Here is a 26888-nt window from a genome sequence, read left to right on the forward strand (position 1 = left end):
AAGAAAAATTTATAAAAATTATCTTTTAAAATATTCCTTTTATTACGAACAAAAACTGATCATCGAATGACTGGAAAATATTTCAATTAAAGTGAAATTATTACAGTAAATCAAACAAACTTAGGAATAAAAACCAGAGTTAATACCAGAGTCGTATTCTGTGGGTAAAGTCATACATAAAACATACTCCCTTAGTTGTTGGTTAGTCTATGGTATAGTTAAGAAGTTATCACTACAGTTATGCGTCATTGTCTGCAAAAGAAACAAAATAGTAAGGCATTCCGTACTTTCAAATTCCAAAATCAATGGCTTAACATGAATCCCTGTTCGTGAAGATAACTGTCTTTAAACTATAGTACCAGGAGACCGAGCATTGCTCGTATTAGATTTTAAGTAAGTTTAGAGAGGTAGTGAAAAGAATAAACTAGTCTTGAATTTGCATATAAAGTCTAAAAACATCATAAAATACATGGAACTTTGTAAGAAATTCCTAAGTCGCCATTATTGGTGACCATTTATGAAAAAGTGAAATAATTAACTTTTTAATGTATTTCATTATGTTTTTAGAATTCAAATGAAATTTTAAGACTAGTTTATTATTAGAATCTCTTCTCTAAACTACTTTTTTAGGAGCTACAGGATGCGTAATGTACAGAAGAAGCCAGTTATTTCCAAATTTTAACACGCTGTAGCTCCTAAACAAGTAGCTTTAGAGAAGAAATGTCCAGTGAAAATAAGTTTTAAAATTACACCTACATTCTAAAGACACCATAAAATATAAGGGTTACCATAAGACATTAAAAAAATCGCCACCATTTTGGAAACATATTTTGGTTGGACATTTAAATTTTTTAATGTCATAAAAAGGAATTCAAGTTCCCCATTTTCATGTTTTCTCAAAATCTAATAGTTTCTGTGATGCCAAAGGTAGCACAATTACAATGGTAGCACAGTTAAGCTGTTCACCCTGTATCGCATAGCTCGTCAATGATATGTCAGTTGCAGCAATTTTATCATTCGAGATTTTGAGGAAACGTCAAACGGTGAATTGGATTGGTGGACTACGTCAACATATTGCATCGAAACTTGAAAACCTTTATGTCTTTGATGCTCTTTATTAACTGAACATGTGTTTGAATAGTTCTTCAGATAAATTTAAAAACTTGTTATCGGTAGTAATATTTATATAGCAGTAAAAATCAAACTTCAATAAACATATGCAAAAAACACATAAACCATATGGAAAGGGCTAAACCAAAAAAAAACACTCTACACACTTTAACACTTTTTGGCGTACTTTATTGGTATAAAGTACGCCAATATTTTTTAAATCCATAAACAAAGGAGATCTAATTGATTTTAATATAAGGGTGATTTATTCTTTAGTCGGTTTAGATTAAACCTTATTATTATGCACCCAATGAACTGGATTAAAGTAATTTTAAATACTGAACATAGTAATTATTTATGAATGTATTGGTGTAGTTTTTAAACTAGGTAAGAATTTTGCTATATTTTTGTATTATGAGAATACTAGATATGAGTGAAAGTTTTTATAATTAATTTTTACAGAGGATGAAGAACTACAGAATAGTTGGTAGATTTAGCTAAGATATCATAAGCTATATAGGAATAACTACATATTTAATACAAACGATCATTGAGTTTGTACCGACATTAGTTTGCAATATTACCACTATCCCTATTTTCAACTTTAAATCACATTGAATATAACATTTTTTTTCTTCTAAAACTACATGAGTGTGTATTTTTGTTTACAATTCACAGAACGTTGTTCCTAAGTGTAGCAGAAAATGTAAGCATTCCTACCGTGGCTGAACAAAAGCGAAACAGTTGCAGAAGATATTGCCACTCAAGCAACTCTTGATAATATTCCGTGAGTCCAAGAGCCGTTGAAATATTTGGAATGAAAAGATCTTGAATTGTCGGCCTACTACGACATTTTAATTGGATATTAAAACGAAACATACCAGATATGCGTTTGGAGTTCCAAATTCAATGACTAGTTACAACTTACAAGTTAGTGATATATATTAGTGAAGTGTATATATTTAGAGGATACTCACTTAATATTATTATTTATTATGTATTAATAAGTGTGTTTGCGTTAGTTAACACAAATAAATTACGTCACTGTCCTGAAATTAAACCTGTTTTATTAAAATTTAAATGGAACTGCCAAATGTATTCATGTTTACCATCTATACTGTTTCTGTTCCAATATTTCTGCTAGTCACGTTACAATAAATCTGTAATTGGCAACGAAGAAATAATTCAAAAAATTAATTACATTGGTGTTGTTTTTTACAACATAAGTTTGATACTTTTTATTGTATAACTCAAAATATAAAGTACATTTTTTAAACGTTATTAATTGTTAAACATATTAGAGGAATTCAATTCATTATTTTCAATGCAAACTAGTGTAAAGTATTTGATATAGTATTAGTATTTGGAGATATTAAGTCCATTTAAGGACTTAATAACTGGGATAACCATAAGTCATTGTGTAGTTAAACTAACCAAAGTAATAATCATGTTTCTATAATAAATTTAATCATCTGATTCTCTACGCACAAAATATTTTATTCACAAACCAAAGAATAAAATTAAGTACATGAGATTACCCTTTTTTGGAACATTAAAAATTTTTTGTAGAACGTTCGGTCATCAATTTAAACTCTTCAAAATTCGCACGACAGTTACGTGTTATAATAACAAAGAAAGTTTGCTTTAAACTAGTTAGGATTGTTCATACGAAATGACAACTGTGGTATTTGTGCCTCAAACTGTATGATATTCTGTTACAGTTCAACTTTAAAAGTTTTATGTAACCATCAGTTATACGGTTAATTTAATTTCATTTTATTTTTAAATTTCATTTTAGTTGAATTTTTAGTAATGAATTATTCAGATATCGAAATCAGACTTTAAAAGGAATATATTGAGTTAACCTTTTCAACCTTGTGTGTAGCCATTTAAATAGGAATTGAACACAAATTTACATAAGTAAAAAAATAGATATTTAAAATACTTTGCATACAATTATTGACTATACACAGATGTCATTCAGTGTACAGTCAATGATTCTATATACTACTGTTATGTATCAAGAACATAAGGATTCTATAATAAGGATTTTTATAAAATGCAGTTTTTAATTAATACAAAATAAACATAGCGTCGATCAAAATCCTTAAAGTGTTTACAGGCAAGTAATAGTAGTCCTGTATGAGCCGTGACTAATTCCACCGGCGAATGTCACGACTCATATTCAACGGTCCAAGTGTTTTTTTGTATGGTAGGCTAGTTTAGTGTGTCGTTTTGTTACTTCCCACGACCCCGAACAAGGCTGTGGGTTTTGTTTTTATTACTCCCACCGCCAAGTGTCATTCATAGGTTCTGTGGCTGTTCCCGACTTTGGTCGGCATATTTTGTTATCCTTCAACATCTATATTTTGTGGTATGTTTTACATGTGGTTTTACTTTCATTTCTTCAAGAGGATATTATTGTCGACCATGGTGTAAATTAATCGTGCCACCGGCACCTTGATGGGGCCCGTGAGGAGGACTATGAGCTAGACCTGTTTGACCTTGGCGGAGAGGAAGTTCGAAACACCTGGCTGCATCTTGGACTATGGCCCCCTCTCCGTCCTACTTGGTTCCCCTCCTCCGGTGCTGCTCGCCCAGAACCAGAATCTACCGCCTACCGCAAGTTACCTGACTGTTGTTAAAAAAATGCAAGGTTAAAAGAGGCCGCCAACCTCTTAAAAAAAAAAATATATAGTAATGTATGTTAGTTGCGAGTAGTTACTTACGCCTTCACGAGAACGTGAAGTAATTTATTGTTTTTTACAATTCTTTTTAATCAGTTTAGTTGAATCATCTTATGGCCACAGCCAATCCTATGAATTAACTGACAGCCTTTAGATATGTATTTTTTTCTCGCACTATATTAAAATCGTTAGTTTGGCAAGAAAAAGGTTTGTATACAGATTACCTTTTTATCTTTTTATTTTATGTTTTTGTAAGTCGGTGGCTCTGTTGGTAGCATCACGGATTTAGGGCCCAAGGCAGCGATGTCGTGGGTTTAGATCCTGGTCACTGCTGCAAATATTTTATCAATACAGATCACCTTTGTACTGTACCGGCTCACCCCTTGCTTTGCTGGATCGGACCTTAAACAACAAACCTTTCTACTTCAGTTCAAAGATTGAGCCGGTACAGTACAAATAAGTACTGTTAATATAAAATATGGAAGAAATAATTGTTTACAAAATAAATTCTCAATAAACCACAAATATGTTGATAAACATACTGAAAGCAATGCTTGTGAATTGAATGACACGTTTTGTTGTCACAAAAGTGCCAACTGCAGATTCACCAGCAGCTGTCATCCTGTTTGACGTAAATTGAATTGACGGACTGTCAAATACATTCATAACTTTTATTTTGAAGATTGATGAGTTTTATGTATTAAATCATTATTAGTGGACATACTTTACTATTCAAACGAATGCTAGTAAACGTTTATAAAATTTAATACACATACATGTAGATTAAAATTAAACTTTACTTTTATCGGTTTGTTTAATTTTTATGTTAAAGACTATTTTAATGTTATATTTTTAATGACTCATGTCCCCATGGCAAGTTAAATTGTAGCAACAGGCATGGGAACATTTTTTAAATTTTCTTTTGCATAGATGCACAAGTAAAGATCAAGACCAACACAAAACAATAAGTATACTGTACTATTGAATTTATTGTAGTCACTAAGGCAATTCTGATATATATTCGGGCCTTAACATTTTAATAAATATTATTATAATAAAAGCCATTTCAGTGAAGAATATTTTGTGGAAGCTTAAACAATAATGATTGTCAATCCGAAAGCAATTAAAAATGCGAATGCTTCACTGGATATTGAGAAACGATTGTACCAGACTCCATCTTCAACCATTAAAATTAATTGGACATTCAATAAAATGGTCTAAAAACCTATTGTATTTTTTATAGTATTGTTTAGATTATTATTTGGTTATTTAAACCAATATTAATGTATATTTTGATGATCTCACAATGATAATTTCTACTACGCTTAAATATAAATCTTAATCTGTAAAGGAATAATAAAATAATTTCTAGTCTAACGCTCTAAAAAAATACAGACTATAGGAGCGAGATTTTGGGTGAGATTAATGGAATTTATTAAATACATATTTGTTATCCTTTTTGATTTTTTTTCATCCAACCGTTTGCAAAAATTGTTGTAAGCAAATACAAGTAGGATATCTTTCATATATTATATACAATTAAAAAATTTCATATATTCCATGCAAAAGAGCTTTTAAAAGCCAAAGTGGTTTTTTTAGACTATACCGCCGATTCAAAACACTTTATTATGCTATCAATGTTTTTATCTACATAATGGTAATAAGGAACCCTTACTGTTAAGAAAAGCGAAAGCCACACATTTTTCAACCGCATAGTTGATGGTAAGGATGAGGTATTGGTCGGTTGCTATGATGTATGAATGAGTGATTTCCATCAAATTCAAGATATGTTTGATTTTTAAAGTTTAACTCATAGATTTTGACGTTGGTGGCTTATTTGATATCTACGCAATTTGTAAAACCGAGATAGCCACTGTTGTAACCGACGGTGGCTTCTCGGTGCCACCACTTACAAAATTTGTTTTTACAGATTTTTTTTGTAATAATCCAGCTTATCCTTAGTTTTGTTTGATATGTTCCATGGTGTTTAATGCCCTTGTGGCCTAAGCATGGTCAAATGAAGCCAACAACTCGTTATGGCTAAAAACACCCATATTTCATTCTAAAAATAATACATAGTATATAACCAAATACTGTCACAAGAGCCCTTGGTGTTAATAGTTTACACCACAACAAGCAGCCTTAGTTGCTAACATACTCAACTGGCTAATAGTTAATTAAATGCTCTACTAACAAACAAACAGTCCAACTGTTAACACTATTGTTGAAGCCTTTGACGTTGGTAAATTATATGGCTGTGTACACTAACAAGAGAAGCATGTATTCATCCCAATGACGAGCACACTCTTTAATCATTAAATTGTTCCTACATTGTTCCTACATTTAAGTACAGAAGTCAAGTAAATATAGCTTTTGCTGGTATTTACAGTAGTGTTTTAATGAGATTTCCAAAGTTGAGATGTAAAATACATTGTGAGCTTTATAAAAGGTTTTGGTAAATATTTAAGGCTGATTGTCCTAGTTTACATGTACATAAAAGTAACACATTCTTATTAAATAATGTTGTTAATCAAAGTTTTGAATTTACATTTGACTTTACCCTACAGTAAAAGAAAGTTGAAATTAAACTTGCAAAAGTTCGTAATGACAATCAGAGATGTAATATTAAATAGGGGCTTTGGTTTACGTTAATTTTATTCTGGTTATATTAAACAATGTAAGTACTGCCATTGTAGTTTTCAAGGTTCTAAGATTCTTTTAGGGAGAATAATACATCAACCTTGAAGTGGCCTGGAAAACGTAAATCACGTAGAGGTTTCCAAATCGTTCCAAATCCTTAAACGGTTTTAACGGAATAAATCTTAAATACGTTTCTAAAGAATTGTTTCAATTTGATTAAAAATGGTTCACTTTATTGTATTGTAATTTATATTAATGAAAAAGGGTGTAAAGGATTAATGTTTGATTTAAGATAAATTCTAGGCATAGTTTTTTTGTCCATTGTAATTTGACTTATTATTACATGGATGACTAATTTTCAGTATAATTGAAATCGTTTATTCTGTAATAAGGATCTAAAAAGATACTTATAAGATTGTATCCACTTTTTCATTGGTACAGGGAGCCTGTACCATTTTTATTTAAAGTACACATATAGACTAAACTCTATTTATTACCTGAACTATCACGATAGAATTCCGCTATATTTACCACACTGAACTTTAAATGTTCAAACCATTACGAAATGATAGTTGTAAAATAACTTTAAATAGGCTAGGTACCCTCGAATCAAAGTATAATAGTAACTTTAATAACCATGGTTCACTCTATATAGGATTAAAATTATAGAATTTGTCATGGATTTTTATATCTAAAAAGTGTTCCCTAACAAAAGGTAATCTATTTTGAACAGCAATAGTCAGGAAGATTTACGGACACGAATATTATAGGGTTGCCTGAGTGTTACTGATTTGAACCTAATAGACTTTAATTTAGGCTTGAACAAAAAGGCTTGTATCAAACGATACAAGATTGATTTGACAAAATTAAACATTTCGCAGAGTAACTATTGTGTAGCCAAAGCTACATTTGTTACAACAGAACCAATGTTTTATAACCTTTTAGATTTGTACTATATTTTAAATAATTAGAAAACACCACTTTGCAGCAACATTTCTAGGGTTCACATAAGTGATAACTAGTAATATTTATGAAGTTAAATAAGTAAAGTTTGTTTGTTCTAAGGATCGCGTTGTTGCCACTAAGTTTCTACCCAAGAGACCGTCTTATTCGACTTTAATATTCTGCTCTTCCGTTAATTTTAACATAGTTAGTAACTAAAACATTTATTAAGTAAATTTCTAGCATAGCTTTAAGTAGCAACTTAATTTCTTTTAAGCTTAATATATTTAATAACTTAAGTGTTTTTCAAATTTATTTTTTCCTGTGACACAATGATCTTTTTTTAAGAAATGGAGTTCTTTTTTTCCTCACATTTGCCTGTCTACATGCTTTAGCAGCGGATTTAAATTTATTTGGTTTGATTCTAATTAGTATACGGACAATTGAGTTGTCAGCAGACATTTTTGACCAGTATAATATACACGAATTATAATTCAGGAAACCAAAATCCGTATTTAAGTAACCAAGTTTGGAACTCTGCCATTTACCTGTAGTTTATGGACTACACTTCAATAATTCAAGCGTCATGACTTCCAAACACTATCAACTGGATTGTAAAAAAATTGATTGATATGTAAAGAATATCTTCATTGTCATTACATACAAGTGTACAATGGACAACGTCAGGACAAATACTAGTAGTCTATGGATTAGGTCTAGTGTACTGATAGAAACTAAACTACAACAGGAATGAAACTACCATAAGTTAGATATTTGATATTCTAAAAAATCTTCTACCAAATTAAAACTTCTGTCAAGAAGCCAATCAGCAAATTTATTTTTGAATTTAACCAAGGTAAGCTCTTGAAAGAGTACAGGTAGCTTTAAAGAGCTGTGCTTGGAGGAATTTGTGGCTATTAGTATATGTTTGATAATCTTACTATCGGAATATTAAGCTGGTTACATTTACTTGTATTATAATTGTGAAATTCGTTACGTTTTGGGAACTAAGACAGATTTTCTTTGACAGATAGTAAATTATTAAAAATGAATATACATGGTAGAATCATTATTCTATGTTTGATAAAGAGGGTAGTGTTGTATCATATCAAACATTGTTCGTCTTGCTTTTTTTCTGCCAAGGTTTTAAGGTTGTTATTAAGTAATCCTAAAAAATCAAAATCAATATCGCTGTGAATAATAAAAATTATAACATAAAACCGAGTTTTAATTGTAGTATTGATATAATGCATTTTTCATTAAATTTAACATAGCTAGCTTTAACTTTAAATTAGCCTAATGAAACAACCTTTTTGCAATACTATTCTTCAACAGAACAATATAAGCTCATTTTCTTTATGAAATTGATTATTTTTTAACATAATACACTTATGCACAGCGTTAAATTTAGCTACAGCAAACTATTTTCTTTATTTTTAAGGTAGAATCACACATTGTAACATACATATTACACTGAAAACATCTTGTCAGAGGATCATTTTGGCAAAATTATCAACACACATGGAAAATAAAAGCACCAATGAAATAAATTACACGCTTTATTTATTTTCCTTTTTGTAATCCTTAATCATCGGTGGTCTCAAAATAAATGGATTGTCACCGACCGAGAAAAAGCATTAGGATTCAATACATCAAAAGCGAATTTATCTCAGAGTTCTTATAAAATGTGGAAAAAGAATTCGAGCGAAGTAGTTTTCTTGTATAAAAACGTGTCATAAAAAAAGTCTATTGTTACTTTTAATATATCAGTAATTAGATAAGTCATAACTTCAAAGTGTATGTATACGTTATTTCATTTTAAGTAGTGTTATCATTATAAGGAATAAATAAACTCTTTTAAATGTTTCCAATGTATTCAAACGGAACACAAGGAGTGCAACAGAAATATACGATATTTAAATATGACAACCAATTTCTAGGTAATCATTAGATCGAATTGGAAAAACTGATAAGTGCAAGTGTAGTTATGCTTAAAAAAGTTAGAATACGTATTATGGACCTTCAAAACCTTAGCTAGTATGATAGTTGTCAATGAAATATTTTTAAACATCAATTTTTATATTTTAAGCACTGCGTCATAAATACTATGTTATTAGTTTGTTTCACAAGTGCTATGACGAAAGCATATAAACTAGGCAATTTTGTGACACTATTAAAGTTCTAAGATAAAAAAATTGTTTACATTAGTTTGAAAAGAAAATAATATTTTTGCATACTGTGAGAGATATTCAGCCATATGAAACACACTTGAGACCGTCTAAAGAAGATTTTCAGATAAAGATAGAAATATATCTCTGAGCCTCTGTGACCTTTCCTTTATTGTTCCACATCCTTGTGACAGGATTGAATTGAAGGCATTTTAGGTAGATTTTCCTTCTTGTCACCCTTCCATTATCACAATACAAGTTGGTGGTATTTTTGGTTAAGTTAAATTAATATGAGTGATGATTTATACGGCAAACATTTTCTTCTTATATTCAGCAGTATTGTACAAGCATAAATTAAATGTGATATTTTTTATTTTTTTAGGTACTGTATATCCTCATGATGTCCATAGAATTCTTAGAGTTGTTCGTAGAGTTATAGCTACAAAACGTATATCATTTTGAGTTTAACTGTACGTCTATTTCGTCTTAGATCAAATCAATCAACGTTCAAAGAGAGGACAATAATTGATATTATATTAAAATATTTACTTAGACCGTTTTTTTTAATAGCCGTTTCAGTTCAGTTCTTAGAATCGAAAAGTTTCACATAACAGCATAGATTTACTGATAACAACACGGGTAACGGACCAATGAGGTTAAATTATTGAGATAGGAAAAGTAAAATTGTAATGATTCGGACTTCAACTAATCAGCTGTTCAGGCCAATTTAATTGTTGATTGGTGCAATTAGTGTTTGGTACAATGTTTCGTTGCATCACTGCCAGTGGCAATGAGAGGTTATAAACGAAAACATAATCTCTCTTAGAAGATCTAAATAGTGATTTTTAGTAATTAAAAGCCGTCGTAGGTAAAGGTAGTGCACGCAACTCGCGTAAATTGTGTTAACGGCACTCGTAGAAGTGTTTAAGGCACTCGCTAAGGCTCGTACCTTTAATTTTCTACCTGTGTAGTTAACACTATCTTTACACAATCGTTAAGTAAACTACGATTACCTTTTATTTACAGTTCATCATAGTTTACAGTTATTACTGTACAGTTTAAAGTATCTTAAATTATTCCAAAAATACCTTTTCAGGGTATGTTATTATTTTCATCATAAAAAAAACATGTTCAATTGTTGAATAAAGTAAATTTTAGGTGTACTTTTATTAAGACTGGTAAACAGATAACATCATTTGTTACTATGAGGCTTTGTGACTTGATTAAACTTATCTAATACCTTAATACCTTAATACCATCTCTTCGTTTTTGACCAGGTTTACTGGATTAACTGCGTCAGTTTTCTTAATTTTAAATTAAAATAGCAAAATAAAATGTTCTTGTCAAATTTCAAATAATATTATGTACAAATAACTCACAAACTTGGCGGGTGGAATAGGGGTTTGAGTCAGTTACTCACTAGTTTATCCTCAAGAAAATCCTTGATGGAGAAATAGGCCGACTGAGTAAGTTGGTCTTTCATTTTTCCCTCAAACTTCTTGGTCTCAAGGTTTCTCAAGTCAGGGCAGCTTGTTAAACAGCTTCAATGCCATGGCAGGGAAACGGCGTTGTGTGCTTGTTAGGCGTGTTCTCGGTACATCTAACTTGGTAGAGCCACGTGTAGCGTGGTAGTGAGTGGACATCGCCTCTGGTTGTAAGCTCGCTCAAATTCTTCTTGACATGTACCAATGAGGATAAAATGTACATCGAATGGAATACTTAACTTCAACTCGATACTTTTCAACTATACTGGGTTTATATAGATAACAGTGTATATTCAGTGTAATATGTTACCATTGGTTACACATTCTTAAAAACAACAAGTCCAGTAGCATATTAGAAGCAATTATTGATAAGGTTTCCCCAACTTTCAAATGGTAACAACCTTGAAATAGGACCTTTGTGAAAACTATTGCTTGTAATTTTTAATTGTAACGAATTCCATATAATTCATACAGTGACACGTTACCTACAAAATAAGAAAGAGTTTAGTCAAAATCACTCAGGTAATTTAATAATACGTACCATGCTGATTTATAAGTTATTTAAGAAGCACATAACGAAAATCTTACGGAAAATCTTAAATCTTACGGAATAATGAGTTCAATGGCTTAACGGGTTAACTATCAATGCCTGTCGTAAAATTTGACTTTGTATATCTAGACATTATATTCCCATGTAAAATTTGTTGCAGATTTTAAAACTCAAATAAACGTTATTACATTAAGACTCCGACAAATTGGACTGGTAGAAACTACTAGTTTAGATTTTAAACGTCAATTTTTTTACCAAGCCAACCTTGAAGCACAACCTATTGTAAGCTATAGCAAGTTTATGAACTCATCTGCCACAGTATGTAACTGAGGAGCTACATATTGTTAACTTCTCCATGAGTGTTTTATTCAACGATTTTAATTATCAATGAATATTGTTCTACAGCTGTTTACAGCTGTTCTGCAGCTGTTTTGTATTAGGATACAATTTTTACCAAAGGAATACACAAATAACCGGTTTAAAATTACGTAATAAAATGTTTGTATCATGTCCAGGCAAGGTCAAAGCTGCCTAAGAGGAGGCGGAGGGTGTTGCCGGTCGAGCAGCCGAGGCCCAAGAGGGGCGAGTGCCCAGCGGCGACCACAGCGGGGGTGATCAACCGTAGAATGAACGCCATCAAGCATCCCAACCAACCTGCTAGCATCTTCAAGGACGCCTTCACAACACTGGCCCAGCCCAGCAAACTAGGTATGGTGTTTGTTGTGCATTGTACCATAAACAACTGGAGTTAAATATAAACTGGCGGCAGTGTTGTGGTTAGCATAAGTTTTGGCGTCCACCGCTGGGGGTGCCATGTAGTTACGTATCTCGTTCGCCGCAACTACATGTCACTCCCAGCGGTGGCCGACAGAATTTATGCTAACCCCAGCACTGTTGTTGTTCTATATTTAATTCTATTTGTCAATGATTGTACTAATGTCAAGTATGTTAGTTTTAAACACGCTCGATGAACTTAGTTTTTGTACTAATTTTTAATATCATTACGTAAGATAGCCACTTAATTATGTGTACTTTAGGCTAAATATGAACGCAAGGTAAGGATAGAATGAGGTGAGAATATTTGTGTAGTCTTTCTACTGACATGGGCCAGATTTTTCTTTTGACATTCAAGCCCAATACTGACAGTCTAGGCCCACTTTTGACACATCAAAAGATAGTGGATTTTGTCAACATCGTCAAATAAAAAAGTCCATATTTACTCCAAAACAAAAACATTTAAATTGGAAATGTTATAAAATGACTACTATCCTGGGTAATTGGAAACGTAAAGTAAAAAATGTATAAAAAAAACTAATCCTACAAATCACTGCCAATAAAACTGCACTTAATCAATAACGAACGTAAACAGGCGATTTTAATCAGTGAGTGATTGGCAACAGTGATTCACCTAAGTGGCGGTGTGGTCGGTGGTGGGGGAAGTCACGTGGCCAATCATCGATTCGTGACGTCGCACCTGTTGCCTCCGCAACTTGACTGTTGTAATCAACTTACAAGAGCAGCTGTTACTTCTTCCAACGTGGCACGTCTTGGGTTCCGTCAGTTTGTCTACGTCGCTTATATTAACAGTTTATTATGTTTCTTTTTTTGAAAACATTTTTAAGTTTCATTAAGAGTGTGTGTGTATGTTTTTAATCAATCATATAAGAAACTGTATTTTTTTCCTGTCGTAAACACATAGTCTTTCTTCAGTAATAGTTATTATGGTACATCGTTTAGTTTTTCAGATTTTTTAAAATTCAAATATAATGATGACGAACTTATTTATTGGTACGGTATGGTTTTGGTTTTTTATAAATAAACAAACATTTGCCATTAGTTATTAAAATAAATTCCTATTTATTATAGCTTTAAACAATACAAGTGGGGAGGAAAGCATAAATAATTACTTAATACAAATATGTAAATTTCAATAATTAATTATCACAGAATCCTCCATCTCAAGCACCATAACATTATGTCGGCTATACGTTTATCAACCAGGACTTAAATAGGATTTCGTAAATCCCTTTTAAGAATACAAAACGTGCATTAAAAATTTGCTTGGCAAAAATAAATTATTTTTTTTATGGTTTCTACTCTAAATAATCCGTAGCCGTACTTAGTAACTCCATAATATGCATATTTTTTACTAAAAATAAAACAAAGAAGAGAAAATTAATTTTTATAATTTCATAAAAAAGGCATTTTATAGATGAGTGGATAATATAATCTTTCCTAGTTTGTTAACAAGCCATCGTTTAGGGATTAGTTAATGGCAGTCAATTAACCAAAAACGCTAATAGAAGTTTATATAAACAGTTGATATATTGAACACATGTTTATACTGCGAAAACTCGAGTCAATTTAGTTTCTGTTTTCCACTTTACACGTGGGTTTTCAATCAACCTCCTATTACAACATAGATAACGACTGGAGGCTACAACCATTAACAACGATGCAACAACTGATTGGAAAGCAGATCGATGGAACCAATACTCACTCATTCAATGAGGAATTGAATTTTCTGCGGGAACGAGTAGAGATATAATTAAAGTTGAAAAATATACTTGTATATAGTTTTGTTTGTTCATCATTGGTCAAAGTCCCCTGCTGATCAGATAGTTTACGTTTTAATTCAGAGAGATGTCAGTGGCTTTTTAATGAAAATGGGCCCAACTGTCCTTGATCATTAAGAATTCAAGGTCTTCGCTAAAGTATTACAGTAGGTAGTCTTAGCTTATAAAGCATAAAACTTGTTTACTCTAAAAGTTTTCTTTGGTTATATTTTGCCAAAAAAATATAAGATGGTCTTTACCGGTTACTAAATTTGTTTGATGTACCTAAAAGTCACAAGTGTTAATTAAATCTATTTTTATTAGTTAAATTTCTTGGTTTTATCTTTAAAGTTAAAAGGTTATAAGAGAATTTGTGTGAAAATTTTGAAATTGCAAAGCTGCAGAAATCAGCATTTATACTATTTACTACAAATATTATTATTTTTTATGTTATGTTGTGTTATATCTTTTATACATATGTATTGCAACACGATATGCCCATTTGAAAAACGAAATAAAAGCAACAAAGTATATCTCCCACCTCTATACTAATGTAAAAAGTAGCAAAACAGGTGTTATGTGCAATCCCCAAACCTCAATAATGCCGTCAACTTCCACCCAAGCCGGTCTCTCATTTTTATAAGGTCCATAGAGTTTCAAACAGTTAACTTAATTTCTTCCCCTGAGATTTAAATCATACTCTAAAGATCAACATTAGTTTCATAGATGCTGTAATGATCAAAGCAGAAAACCATTAATAAAAATGCTACTTTTTTAATTTACTAAGTGATCTGCTTAGTATATGGGATGATTTGCTCAATATATTGTTTCTGAAATACAATTATATTTCCTTATTATAAGTAATAAAATACGCCTATTACAAATGATTATGTACTGCAAAGGATCAATAAAAAGTCTAAAGATTCATTCAAGGGAACTGCAAGACACCCTAATAGTTTTAACAAGTTTAGGGGTTCCTTCTACATACAGCATTGTTATAAATGTGATATAATTTTACTAAATTTTCGTCTTTCTCGTATCTTTATAAAATACACCGTATTTTATCTATGCTAGAATAACTATTTAAAAATTTTTGTCATCTATAGATATTTCTTGCTCAGCTTTGGCCATAAAATATTTTGTAACGATAAAGAATTCAATTAAAAATAAAGGATTTATATCCACATAGTGCTCTTATCCAGCGCAACACAAAGTTCTCAACAAAAGCCTTTTGTATTGTCAAGAACACTTGGAGAAGTTAGTAAAAGAAGTTTGATAAGTTTTAGTGAACCATTGAGAGGAAAAACGCTCAGAAACATTCACTTTTAGTGCTTTTCTTGCTTAAGATGTTTTAGATAGAGCTGTTTTATACTGTCATTGAATCCCAGAGACCTTTTAGCGAATTTCCCTATAGGGAAGTAGCTATTACCGTAGGTGGCACGGCAAGACCTAGACCCGGGACCAATTTACTTTTTCATTTTGATGTCCCCAGAGGCCAAAAACACCATTCGTTCAAATTTTTATATATGTATATATATATATATATATATATATATAGACTTATATATATATATATATATACGTCCGTGAACGCGATAACTTGAGTAATTTTTGTCCGATTTTGATGAAATTTGGTTTAAAGGTGTAAAGCGGGATAAACTTGAATGAGTTTGCGAACCAGCACGATCGGATCATGGGAACGGGGCTTTACGGGGGGTTTTATGGGGTAAAAATTGGTTTTTCTCACTTTTGACCCTCAGAACACAAAATTTCCCGATTTATCTTTAGACCTTTTTAAAGAGCTTAAAAAAACAAATAATTTAGTGTATAAAAGTATTTTTGTTCGATTATTAGTAACGGAGAAAATTAAAAAAATTGTTAATTTAAAATTCCCATGTTATTCTTATGGAGAATATTGTCAAATGTTGTAGTTTGCTTGTTTATGGATATATTTTGATCAAACTTGGCAAATTTATTTATTTTCTACTAAGCTATCAATATTTTACTCAAAAACACACTTTATTAATTCCCTTGTAGCAGCAAACCTAGGTACTCGTTAAACATAATGTTATTAAAATATATTTAACTGAAAATCAATTCAGACAAATGGAAATTCGCTTAGTCGGCAGGTTTGCTGCGGCGGGGGTATTATACATATACGTTGGTTTTATGTTATTACTTTAACTAAGAGTAACATCTTTAAAGTATAGTTATGATGTCTGTTTATCCATATTCTGCACTTGCAGTTATCATAACATCATTATTCGTTTATTGTATATTTAAATATTTAGTTTCTCCACCGTTATAGTTGTAATATGCTGTATATATGTATTAATTTTTTTTTTATTATCTGACAAAACATTTACGTTTCTGGTTTTAAATGTTGGTCCTACTTAATGATCTAATTGAAAACGTGGTTTAGGTTTGTTCAACGGATGTCTAAAAGAAAAACCTTAGCCAAACACAAATTATTGGTTTTGTTTTACATAGGTTTTATGAAGATTACGGTGAGTAAGGTAAACATCTGATGAAAATATTTTCTTCACAGGAAAGATTCTACAGAAAAAAAATAAAATTTACTTTCTCTTCAGTAATAAAGTAACTGTCAATTCATTATGATTGTGTGTATGCAATATTGCAATTCATTTTCTAAGGATGATTATTAAGATATTATTTGTTCTGCTAACATCTGATATAATTGTTTTTAGATAAACCATATTATTATTTTTACTATCTTACGTCTTACTCAAAAGAAAATTAAATCCTTACAAAAGTACGTGTGTTAAAACAAATTATTCTGAAAGTTATTAGAATTTGTTTGATGAATTTAAGCATAGTTTTAAGTGTACCAACTAAACAGTCATTTTTCAATTATTTTATCTAGATCCTTTATAAAGAATAACGACATCGCTGTGTGGAAATCACGATAACATCAATAACAGTTTGAGTGCAGTCTAAAAATTCCAAAGAATTTATAACTAACTTTAAATTTTAGGCCTACTAACGATGAGCAATTATGTATCAAAAAGTAAAAGATTGGTCAAAGCGTTAAGTGATAAGTAAGATTTATAGTTTGGATGAATTTATAATGTTTAAACATCCTATACCGTTTTTATTTAAAAACAACTTACGTTAAATCAACGTTAAAATCAATTGGTCATAATCATAAACATTATTAATAATATAGTTCTCAATCGGTAATAGCTAAAATTATTGAAACTAGAATTTCTATAAAGTGAATTATAAGCATTTATATTGAAATTTTTTATCATAATAGCGTATTTAATAACGTTTTTTTATTAACGTATTTAATAGCGTATTTGTTGGATATATTATTCTATTAAATGAGGCAATAGAGTACCTATAAGGTAAAAAGGGAAAATTAAAAACTAAAGGCATAAAAGTAGGCTTACTAAGATACATTGATTAAAAAAATATAAAGCCAATCGAGTGACTTAAGATAATAGAGTAAATATTTATTCGATGCTATTTGATTGAACTTATTAGGTTAAGAACGATTAATAGTACAGTATTAAATTTTTTTTTATATTCGTTCTAGCTTTTAATACTTGTCTATTATTTCGGTCCTATATTACTTTCTTTTAACATAAAACCAATTTTTAGTTGGCTCTCTACATCAATCTGCATCGTAAAATTTCCAAAACTATTTTTAAGCACCTGCATCTATAAACGAAAGCAAAATTCTCAAAATGGACAAATCCATACAGATAATACCATGGGCGATATCTCTCGGAAAAATTGAGGAACCGGCCTTGTATTGATTAGTGGCGCTGCAGAACGGCAAAGTGTAGAACTAGGTCCTTTAGACCATATAACAGGATATTGAGTGGTGAAAATATACATAAATGAACAATGTCAGCAATCTGACACATAGATTCACCCATAAAATTGTCAACAACCTTTATCATGGGTAAGGTAGGAGTAACTATGATAATTTTGTAGGAAAAAATCACAAAATTGCAATAACTTTTGAACCGCAATTTTACGGAAATGGAGTTGTGTACCATTTTGTTCACAATCTAAAGTACTATGACATACTTCATTTTTATCAAAATCGTTAGAACTATTTTTGAGAAAATTTGATTTTCCCGTTTTTTATGGGTTTTTAAGAGAAAATCCCCATTAAAAATCAAAATAAAAAAGTGGAAAAAACCCTTAGAAATACCATGGATTAGTACCCACATACCAAATTTAATCAAAATCGGACTACAGGAGTGGTCTGTAGCTTTGTACACATCCACACACACATCCACACACACAAAGACATCACTTCGAAAACCACTTTTTAAAATTCAGTGGGACCCAAAATGGATATATCCACTCAAAACTCAAACTCGAAAATTTGTACTAAAGCAATTATTTTTCCATATTAAGGAACGCGGCAGCGTTCCGCCTCGCCAAGTCCCCCAGCGGTACACAGCTGCTGCAGTGTATATGTACATGACGTGACAAAGTGGCTTTTTTACTCGTCTATAGCTCTGAAGAAACAAAAGCTATTAAAAAATTATTCATCTACTGGATAGGGGCACTCATTCTCAACAAAATAAAAAAAATAATTTAAAAAACAGTTGTGTTTGAGCCAAGAAAAACTAGTTTGAAAATTCACAAATTTTCCGTGTTCTCCTTCATCTCCTTGAATGTTGACAGACCTACAGCCCAAACCACTGGCTCAATTTTAATGTTTTTTATGTTGTTTGAAAGCCCTTAACGTGTAGATGTGCCTTTTGAGGGTCTCAAGTCGGTGCGTAGACCCATAAACCCTTGGCAAGCCATCAAAGTACGATTTTGGCCCATTTAAATAACATGGGATTAAAATCAAAACAAAAGAAGGACCAGCTGCGATTAAATCTCAATTAATTTAAATTTTAGAGAAATTCATTCATGAGAACAGCTGAAAAATTATTTTAAAACTTTAATAAAGTATTTTTTCAGGTATACCGAATGATTTGAAGTACTTACTATATAAAATTACTTAGAGCAGTGATATTCCCCGATACTTTCCATTGAAAAATGCAGTGTACCGATAGTACACTGGTACAGCTGAGCAGCTCGTCATTTTAACAGTTTAAGTTTAATACTACTTATCAAAACATATGAAACCTAGGAACTCTGAAACTTAGTACCAGTACTAAGGTTTGTTTTATGTTTTGATACACTAAAACAAATAAATTAATCGGGAAAATCACTCTACGTATGTTAAACAAGCAATTAAAAAGTGATAGGTAAATTTAGGATAAATGAGTTTTTCAATATTTGTTTTGCCTTATGCTACTTCTAACAAACCTAATCTGTTTGATCACATTTTTACTTCTCTAATAAGGGCTCAATTTATACTAGTCTTTAGATATACGGGTTTAATTATCAGAACACTTATGTAACATCAACGCATTTTATGTTGTTCAAGGTGACCATTGATGAAATTTGAAACTTAGTTTAAGCCCAGGGGGTTTGTTAAATAGTAATTTTGGTACGTGTGTCAAAAAGTTTTTAATCGGTTTAAAGCAGATAAGACCAAAAATGTAGAATTTAGCTCTACACAAACAATATTATTGAAATTAAATGAGATGTAGTTGTGCCGTGGTCTATATATCAGAGAAAAGAGGATTTTTATTTTGCCATAAAAACTAGTTTCATTGAGCAAGTATCTCTCCCATTAGTTCATTGCTAGGTGAGAGCTTATTTTACAAAATTTGACCTTATTTGTGCCACATTTCATAAAATCATAATAGTGATGGTTTTATAGTTTACTGATTACCTCGAAATTATTATACTTAGTTGGACTAATTAATTAGAGAAGTTGATTTGTGAAATTATCCACGAACGTAACTTAAATTTAAAAAACCAAGCAAAAGTCTGCCGCCAAGTTGCCAAACTTACATACATTACATTGTTTTTCTTGGCGGAAAAAGTAATGATTTATTATCTTTTTTGGATTGCTGACTTGGCGGGGAAAGTGTTACCACTTAGTGGTTTTTTGTTAGATACATGTATATGGTATAGGGGGAGAAAGAAAAAATTAATCTATTTGATATTCAACACAAATGGAATGTCTTAGTGTCATTATTATTTAAACGTAATCTTAAACAGCTTCAGCCTACCAATTACTCCAAGCTTAATAATCTTAGACCCTTAAAAACTAAAATCTTTTGTTTCAATAGTTAGAAAGTAGACCTTTATGTACCTAATCGTTGAGATTATAAACTATAGCCCTTGCAAAAACAGCTGATTTATGTCTGTAGCAAAACTGCACGGGTAACCCACTAAATTGACCATTCACCCTGAATTGTTGTATATTTTGTTAGTCATATTGATCTGAGTTTACTCTGTAAAACAGTTCTTGTGCTTAGAGACTTTTGGAATCAAAGACTTTTTGATTTATTTATAAATCATAATCAACTTACAATATTCACATATGTGTGCTTAGATGTCTTGATGTGACGTAATTCGTCGTTTTGGCATTTGGAAAAAAGGAAAATGGCAATATTCATCATGCTTTAACAAGTAGAACATGTATCGAGTAAACGTCAATATGTCCATCAGAATGGTTCAACATCCATATTGATTGAGTCATTAATGGTGTGATGAACTATGACTCAATGTTTCAATCATCGTTCCATAGCATTAGGCAATTCATCATGTAACAGATTAAAGGCAATTGGATTAAAAAATCATATTAAGTTTAAATTTAATTTCAAACAATTCCAGAATATTTACTTAAAATACAAATGGTGAACGATGTTATATTTATTTATTGAGGTGCCATAGTAAATTAATTTAAATATAGTTTTTCTATACTCAGGTCATGTCAATAAATTAATATGTGTTACGGTAAAGTCTTCTTTAACCGCGACAGAGACAAATTCAAGGTTGGGAACGTTGAAGAACTTATTCTGAATATTTAACTGTCACATTTTTGCTTCTTGGATAGCTGTAGAAAAATTGCAATTAAAAACCACATAAATTTTGAACATTTAAACACATTAGTGGCGACCCCATCTTAAATAATTGATTGATTAATTGATCAATTGACATTGAAGGTCGTTGAAAAATAGTGCCATTGTTTTTTGTTATGTTTAAGTCGTCATTTGCCTATTGGGTCTGATGATGATTGGAGTGTCCAATCGAAATCGATCACCACTTACCATCTTTTGTATATTTACCGTCTTGTGAGTAACGGTATAAGCGTAAATATATGTTTTAAGTGTTATAAGACGTATCTTTATTTACTTTCCGTTATGTTTAAGTATTAACTTTTGTTTTTCAAACTCTATCTGTCAGCAACTAGTTGAATTTGTAAAAATTGTTTTGTACCGTAGGAATAATAAATAAATACTCGTTGTGACAACACAAAATACATGCAGTTACTTAGATATGCGATGTATTTAATGCCTACCAAATTCAAGCATTTTTCTACAACAAAACTGTCTACTCAATACATTTTTAAACATATAATGGTTTACGTTCTTGGCAATAAGCTAAACCAATGCAAGACCAGAAGGGTTATAGTTTAATTATTTAGTTTTTCCTTTGACCTAAGTGTCTTAACATACAACTTGAAGGAGTCACGGCCTTGCCTAAGGACTGTCTCCGTCAAGACTTCAATTTCCGTTTCCAATTTATCACCCGAAATTTCTGACCAATGTGCCTTGAAATGTGCAATATTACTGTAACATTTAAAATATCTTTATTGAAATATTGTTGTTAATATTCAGCTTTTGTGTTTATGAGAATCATTAAGGAAGGCCATTGTAAAATTAGGAGGGCCATTGACATAGGAAATAGACAAACAAACTAAACAAAAAGACGAAAACACATGTTTAGTTGTAGCAACATGATTAGTTAAATAAAAACGGTTTTACATTTATACATTAATTTAGCCACTTCTTAAACATTTGTTGTTATATAATTTCCTTAGTTTTATACATAAAATGAACAGTATATGATTTAATAACTGGGATTACTCAACTATGGATAAATATTCTTAAAATAAAGTTTGTTTTATCCACTAACTTTCAGTTTTTCCAACCATTTCTTCTAGCCAGTAAAACTAGAGCTGGGTATTATTTCAAATTTATGATAATAGTCTACAATAAGTTTCAAACAAATGTTTTACGAATTGTCAAGTTTTTTTAATACAAAAATCTCTTAGTAGTATCTCTCTACTAGTAGTTGTGAACTCAAGTTTTACGTTTAAAATATAAACAAATAAAACTACACCGAGCTCTACAAATAACAAATTTCATCAAGAAATCCGTTACGTAAAAGTTGGACGCAACGTATATCCCGAAGACGTTGGTTGGCCTATAATCAAAAACTCGTAATTTAAAAACTCATAAAATGATTAAAAATGTACCCTTACAAATACATTATGTGATAATTTGTTGGAATCACCTCAAAGAGACCTATGACTTCTGTTTACAAATCTAATGAAAAGTTAATTTTACTATTAAAATTTGTATAATTCTATGCTCTAAAAGTACTTGTTGTAAATGCACTAACTTGTTGCAAATGTACTAACATGCTGTAAATGTACTAACTTTGTAAATACACTTACATGTTGTAAATGCACTAACATGCTGTAAATGTACTAACTTGTTGTAAATACACTAACATGTTGTAAATGCACTAACATGCTGTAAATGTACTAACTTGTTGTAAATGCACTAATTTGTTGTAAATGTACTAACTTGCTGTAAATGTACTAACTTGTTGTAAATGTACTAACTTGCTGTAAATGTACTAACTTGTTGTAAATGTACTAACTTGCTGTAAATGTACAGGTACTGTGAACGGGGTGAACATGATAGGTTTGGCTCTTCAAGGACCTTCAATACCAGGAATCGCACTCCCTCCACCAGGCCTGGATACACCCTTCGTGTCTAGGGGTGAGTAATCTTTTTATGTATTCAAATTCATTTGTTTTTGCTTTGTACAAGGTGTCCCGGAACTCTCTACCAGTATTTTAGGGCATTGTTCCTCAGTAAGAAACATATCTGAATATGTAAATAAAATTGTCTGGAAGTCCTTAGTAACTCAAATAGCCACTATTCTGTTTTTTCACTTATTAATTTTTTTTCTAAAAAGTTTTTAAACTCTGCATAAACATTCATGACAACTAGACAAAGCTACAAAACAATATGACGATTTTGCAAATTTATAAAACAAAATGTCAGATATTTAAAATGTTGTAACTTAAATAACTCAAAAAACTTTGGTTTTACAAAAGTTTTAAATAGCCGCCATTTTGTTTTATGAATTTGAAAAAAAAATCATAATCTTTGTGTAGCTTTGTCTAGTTGTCATAAATGCTTGTGAAACGTTTCAATTTCTTATCTTTAACCACTTTTTAGAAATATAATATTAAGCAAAAAACTAAATGGCGGCTATGTGAGTAACTAAGGACTTCCGGACAATTTAAATATGATTTGTAGATATTTTTCTTACTCAGGAACAATGCAACTATAATTGCAACTATAATCTAAAATATTGGTAGAGAGTTCCGGGACACCCTGTGAAATGGTTTACCAAAGGCCAAAATATGGGTTTTACAAAAGTCAGGTTAAGAGTACAGGATCCAGGAAAATAAAAATTGTGTGTTGGATGAAGAATATAATTATAATATAGTTAAATAAATACATTTGCAATAGCAATAAAAGTGAATTTGTAGCAAGGGTAATGTTATGGATTGTTTGAGAATTGAATTAGTTGCGTAATTTAATTAGTGGACTGTATTGTATTATGACGTTTGAATAAATTGAGCAGTAAAATGACACATCTGAAACTTGAAAGAAAATAATTAATGAAGTCTTATCTAATAGTAAAATTGAAGTATCACTCACGACCGATCCTTTCTTCTCCGCCGCGTGGTCGGTGGCCTGGAGTGTGGAGTGTAGAATTCTCAGGGGCCCCTTGGTCCAGCGAAGATCATCCTGCCGTAGTGGATAACGTCTTTCACGGACACAAAAAGAATCCCGGAGGCGAGACACGATAATTATTGAATTTAAAACCGATCACGGTATAAAGAAAGTTCAAGGCACAAACTGGTGAGTGATAAGCGGTAGCGGGAGGGAATGTAAGTAATGACATTGACATGAAGAAGAGATAAGAGGAAAAAGGAGTAGGTAATGCTACGTCACTGGCAGGATTGCCAACTAGGAAAAGAGGAATGACTAGTAATGAGTCTGTGTTTATGCATGTATGCCAAAATGGGCTAAACTTTAATTAAACTTGATTTTGTCCTTTTTATTTATTATTTACACAACAGGTAATATTTGATTAAATATCTTTAAGGTCCAATAATAAATTGTCACCCCTTCGGCATTTAGCAAATCTATTCAGAAAAGTTAAAAAGGTACTCAAATACCCGAAACCTGTGTTCCAAAATTATAGTTAGTTGAATCTTCTGTATTTTTTAAAAGTAAATTAATTATTAAATTTGCTATTAGAGTTAGATACTTGTATTATATTTATAAATTAAGTACTCAAGTAATACACTTGTTACATCGATTCAGAATCATTACATAATCTAGTCTATTATAAATTAGGTAAATTTACCTAATTACTGTTCATCAGCTTTTAAATTATGATAATCAATATAAAGCTAACTGTTTTATAAATTTGATCAATATTTCTCAGATTTTGAAACAAAATCTCATTTGTAAAGAGCAATACTATTTCGGATAAGAACACCTGTTATTTAGCTGTCTGTTCATTATCAGCTGACATTTCTACACGACAAATGTTAGATCTTGACATTTAATACTTATTAATCATAGTATTCATTTTGTATTATCTCGGAGAGAAGTTTTAATCATGTACAAATTGCTTTCTGTGGATTCAGATTGGACATTTAATGAGTCGTGATATATTATATGTCAACTTTACCAAGAAGCTTTTTGTTGTTTTACTGTTTACAAAAATTTCGCATTATATTTATTGTTCAAATGTTTATTATACCTAATATCCCTTTTACCTTTTAATATTGTTTTGTCTTTAAATAAAAAAGTTAAACATGTCAAATGCAGTTGCCTTTTGCAATAATATACATTACAGAAGATAACTTTTCTATAAACTTGTATATTTTACACAAAAAATCCCTTTTTTATTAAAATAAGTAGGCTTAAATATTTCTGAGTGTTATAAATCTTGGCAGGCCTCCAATACACAAACTATGATGTGAAGCCAAAGTTTACTGTATCATATTAATAATGTGCTTTAGTATTTAGTATTTTTTACCAAAATATCATATTTACATTATCTATAACAAAATAGTTTTGGAATATTAGCAGCATAGACTTACACAAATTGAACGCAAAGAGAAGAAAATTATAAGAGAACTGTAATCTCATTATTAGAAATGGCATCTGTTCACTCCTACTGAATATGATATTATCATAATATTCTAAGACGTACATTTATTTCACTGCATACAAATACAACTCATACTCAGAACTATCTTCGGATAATGAAATCTTAAACACATCTGCAATTTAGATATTTATTTGAATTTACATTAATACATTTATGTTGAAAATCGAATTACTGCAATTAACTGTATAAACGTGTACAGACTAATTGACATTTCAATTTTGTGTTATCTCAGTTTATGTGCAATAACTCCAAACTTTCAGGGTTGAAATAATGACCCTTACGTGTACGATTGTTTGACTTTTTGTTTTGTAAGCCTTAGTACTAACTAACATTTGTTACTTTCATTAAATATATTTATTTATTGTACAAGAATGTTTTATTACTAGACTAAATACATAATTCATTTGTTTAAAATACCAGCACAGTTAATTTTATATCAGCCTTGACACCTTTAATATTTTTTACTTAGGTAAAATTTACCTTCTTTTGCCTGAAGGTGTCAAATGTTTACATATGCTGTACATGTTTCGAGCTACTTACAGCTCATCTTCAGCAGCATTCTTGAATTTAAAAAATCACATTAAACGATGTTTGCCGACTATTTACAGTTTATATATACACACGATTTCCGTGTGTTCGTGTGTATATATAAAATCAAAACACCTGCCTAAGATGACTTCATACACTGTACTGGTAACACACTACTGGTACACAGAGTAATTCATAATTTTATTTCATATACAAATGCGTAAAAATGCTGCTAAACCATAGACGACGCTTACTAAAAAGATAAGATTTACCTAAGGTTATGGTGGAAAACGGGGTTTCCTTCTCATACAAAAAAGGTACCTGATCTTTAAAATTTAGTGCAAAACAAACTTTTCTTCTTGAAGGCTGGACACAACAAATTGAGGAAATACCTTGGTACAATCGCTAAAATTTACTCCTTGTAATTAGATGTAACAGATTAAGACAATTTAAGGTTAGTTAAGAATAAGAATAAGAATAAAAATACCCCCGCCGCAGCAAACCTGCAGACTAAGCGGATTTCCATTTGACTGATTGGATTTACACTGAAATGACTACTTAAAAATATAACATTTATTCCCTATTTAAATAGAATTAGTTTACCAAGTACTTAGGTTTGCTGCATCAGAGAGCACTGCAAACAGGGTAAAACTGTTTTTTTTTTTTTTTTTTTTTTTTTTTTGTAAAATGTTAATAGTTAGTAAGAAATAAAAACATTTTCCAAATTTGATCAAAATATGTTCATAAACAAGCAAACTACAACAGTTTATTTATTCTCGATAAGAATAACATGGGAATTTTAAATTTAAAATTTTTTTGAATTTTCTCCGTAA

General features: G+C 30.8%; 1 protein-coding gene across 1 annotated transcript in view; it reads left to right on the forward strand.

Moving 5' to 3' along the window:
* LOC128988804 (potassium voltage-gated channel protein Shaw-like) overlaps nt 1-26888 on the forward strand; it is a 126801-nt gene that overhangs the window by 92108 nt on the left and 7805 nt on the right. The window contains exons 5-6 of the mRNA XM_054410461.1: nt 12097-12289; nt 22938-23042. Coding sequence (XP_054266436.1) covers nt 12097-12289; nt 22938-23042 — 298 coding nt within the window. The remainder of the gene's footprint in view (nt 1-12096; nt 12290-22937; nt 23043-26888) is intronic.

Source organism: Macrosteles quadrilineatus, unplaced genomic scaffold, assembly GCF_028750875.1.
Source record: "Macrosteles quadrilineatus isolate MER2022 unplaced genomic scaffold, UCM_ALF_1.0 Scaffold_3__2_contigs__length_128488019, whole genome shotgun sequence".
Classification (NCBI taxonomy): Eukaryota; Metazoa; Arthropoda; class Insecta; order Hemiptera; family Cicadellidae; genus Macrosteles; species Macrosteles quadrilineatus.